The sequence below is a fragment of the Pteropus vampyrus genome, unplaced genomic scaffold (assembly GCF_000151845.1).
Source record: "Pteropus vampyrus isolate Shadow unplaced genomic scaffold, Pvam_2.0 Scaffold95, whole genome shotgun sequence".
Taxonomy (NCBI): Eukaryota; Metazoa; Chordata; class Mammalia; order Chiroptera; family Pteropodidae; genus Pteropus; species Pteropus vampyrus.
The window spans coordinates 3,841,441-3,844,649 of NW_011888876.1; the positions used below are offsets into that span (position 1 = coordinate 3,841,441).

The 3,209-nt window shown below is 35.8% G+C and overlaps 1 protein-coding gene across 1 annotated transcript in view; it reads right to left on the reverse strand.

Moving 5' to 3' along the window:
• Positions 1-3,209, reverse strand: part of GAPVD1 (GTPase activating protein and VPS9 domains 1) — a 64,808-nt gene that overhangs the window by 22,485 nt on the left and 39,114 nt on the right. Inside the window, exons 13-14 of the mRNA XM_023532958.1 lie at positions 532-666; positions 1-45 (exon numbers count right to left, since the gene is read on the reverse strand). Coding sequence (XP_023388726.1) covers positions 1-45; positions 532-666 — 180 coding nt within the window. The remainder of the gene's footprint in view (positions 46-531; positions 667-3,209) is intronic.

A 3,209-nucleotide genomic window follows, 5' to 3' on the forward strand; every position in this document is an offset into this window, starting at 1 on the left:
AGTCTTCAATTTTATTGGGAATATCCTCAGAGGTGGCACTTATGCCTTAAAAAAAAAAAAGTGAATAAATAAATAATAAAAATAAACAGCAAGAAGAACAAAATAACCACACAAAAAGTAATATGAGGTTTGGGTAAATGTAAATAGTCTCAATTTTTTTGTGTGTCCCAGTTCCATACGTGTGAGCTGTTAGGTATTATGTCCCTGATTGTATACTATTGCTTAAATACATTTACCTTGATTTGTTCAACATAATCAGAATTATCATGTCATTTCTAAATACAAGTAGCAGAGGCTAACAAGAACAGATACCGAGTTACAAAGGGAACACATACAGACTGCCAATTATTTCAGCAGACTCTATAATAGCCTAACATTAAACTCTCATAGATGTAAAGTCCCATAGAGATAATTCTGTTTCCTGGAAATTACTCAGGTCTTAAATAAAATCTATCTCTGTTATCAACTTTATAAATGAGGAGGCGGGAACACACCTTGAAATCCTTATTCCTTAAAACAAGACAGACATACCCGACACAACACTGAGGCCTGGCGTGCTGGGGCGGGAACTGACCTCCCTGACATCCGTATCATCAGATGTGCTGCCCAGTCCAGAACAGCTCTCCAGTTCCTGTAGACGCTCCTCCTGCTTTAAATCTGGGGCCTCTAAATAGAAGACATGAGGTGTCACATTAGTGATTCTGTTAGCACACCACAGTTTCGGCTTCTGTGACCCAGATGACAAAAGCTACCAGGGCAAGAATGAAATCAGCGTAAATAGATTTCTAAGTCTGGGCTAGTTAGCAAAGTTAGTTAGATCATCAAGTGTTAAAGAAATCAAGGTTGTGTTTTCATCCACATATAGGCCAGTTCATTGTGCAAAGATGAAAATTTTGCTTTCAGAGCACTAATCTCATAGAGTGTGTTGTTGGTTTAACAAGTAAACTGAACAAGAGAATACGGAGCAAGCTGGCATGAAATCAACCACTTTCTAAAAAATTAACTCCTATGGATGCTTAACAGACAGTGAGTTAATCCTACTGTTTCCTTAAGTAAAAGTTAGCATGATTGAATGTGTTAACATCATAAAACACCTATCAGGTCAGGATCACTTAATAATTCTTGAGCCAAGCACATCCCATAGAAGGTAATTCAGACATACAGTTACTTATATTTACATTCTGGTAGTTGACATTTATTTAAAGGCAAAGGTTTATCTTTATAAGCAGAAAAAAAAAGCATCAGTGTAATACATAAGAGAAAGTACTAAACACTCTACATACATTTGTTATTTCCTGCACAAAATAATTCTCAGGACTCCAGTCTCACTTTCAGTGCTCTTCAAGTTCTCCCCAGGGATATATCTAAACATGCTTACCAGGGATCCAAGCACTCAGGGTTTGATTTGTGTTGCTATACCTACTTTGTGATGAATTAGTGGGAAATCCTGGACTCAAAGCCCCACACAAAACCCTGATGAGTTACTAACAGTTGCTTCCAAAAGAACTGAACAGTCTGAAATCACCTGCCATCTTAGCCTACTGCCATTCAACACTGCATTTTATTCTTGATGGACAGAAAATGCCCCGAACTAATTTTCCATTTGAAATTCTTAGCAATGTGATTATTTCACATTTGTCAAATGTCTATTTGGCAAAATGTCCATAATACAGAAATCAGGATACCTTACATTGAAAACTTCTGTGCAAATCAAAAAGCAAATAATGACCGCATACTAACCTGAGTCACTTGGCAATACCTCTACACTCCAAGCTTCGCTTGTTGTCTCTGATATGGTAGAACCAGTGCAGGGGTCAAGCAGCACTGACCCTGAACCTGGCAGGCACAGTAAACTGCCTAACATGTTCTCTGCTGCTGCACCTGTATAACCAGTGGGGAGCAAAGGATTAACAGAGATCCTGATAGAAAGAGCAGTGATAATGGAGAAAGGCCAAACACTAAGCTAACAAAATCTCTCTACTCTACCCACAAGAAAGAAGCCAAGGTAAGAGTAATTTCAATCAATAACACCACTGAAAATTCAAATTTCCCACTCTGGTCACAATGACACAGGCTCCTTTTCATCGGTTGCCTCCTGTTCACCTTGGGTTCTCCACAGAGAAAACCCATTGTTAGAGGAGGTCATTTCAACTAGCTTTCACTTTGGTTTTCGGCAAATTTTACGTGTGTCCCTATTATCTTTCTAAAATTTATAGTCCTACAGGGATTAAAAATACTCAGAAACATTTAACCACAGAAAGTTATGCTGGCCAAATGTGTTTTATTCTGGCACATCAGCCATGTATTCAGAGCAATAAAATTTGCAGGAAAATATACTTTGTCTCTGTAGTACTCATTCAACTGCAAAATACAACTTACTGTTCAAATAGAGCTTACTGCCAGGAAAAATACTACTTTAGCATCTGGAACGAAGTAATGCAAAATCAATTAAAAAATCTATTTACACTACTTCAAAATACAAATAGAAAGGATTCAACATTATTTATTATACACCTGTGTTAAAAATACTCAAAATGCTCTACTACTTCTGATTAAACCTAATAAAAGAGCAATTCTACTCTAGTGCATGAAAATGAAAAAACTTTTGGAAAAAGATTACTGGTAAAAGTTACATTTTAAAGATATGTCATGAAATAATCACAAAAAAAATGTCTTTAACTTACCTAAACATAACAGTGGGAGGGGATAACAAAAGTACCAGTAGTGGGTAGGAAAAAGAGATAGAACAATCTGGCCATGTGTGCATGTACACTTGTTGAAGCTGAATGGTGGGTACATGGAGTTCATTATACTATTATACTTCAATGTGTTTGAATGGTTCCATGATTTAAAATAAAAATAAAGATGTTTACAAGACCATATGAATCTTTCAGAACTCACAGAACAGTATGCTAAGAAGGGTGAATTTTAATGTATGTAAATTGTACATCGATACACTTGATATAAAAAAAGAAAAAAAAACTGGATACTTTTTAGAACTAGATTAATCCTTCCAGAAGTAAATTCAATTTTTAGAGAATCTCAGTATCATATTATTCTGAAAGATTTTATGGCTATGATCTGTAAGAATTTTCATCTTAAGGTGTTTAGTCTCAGAAGAACGTCATCCTAAACACAGACTAAGAACATATACTATGCCTTGTAAATAAGACTTGATGAGAAGCTAATTCAAAAGACTTTTTTTTTTT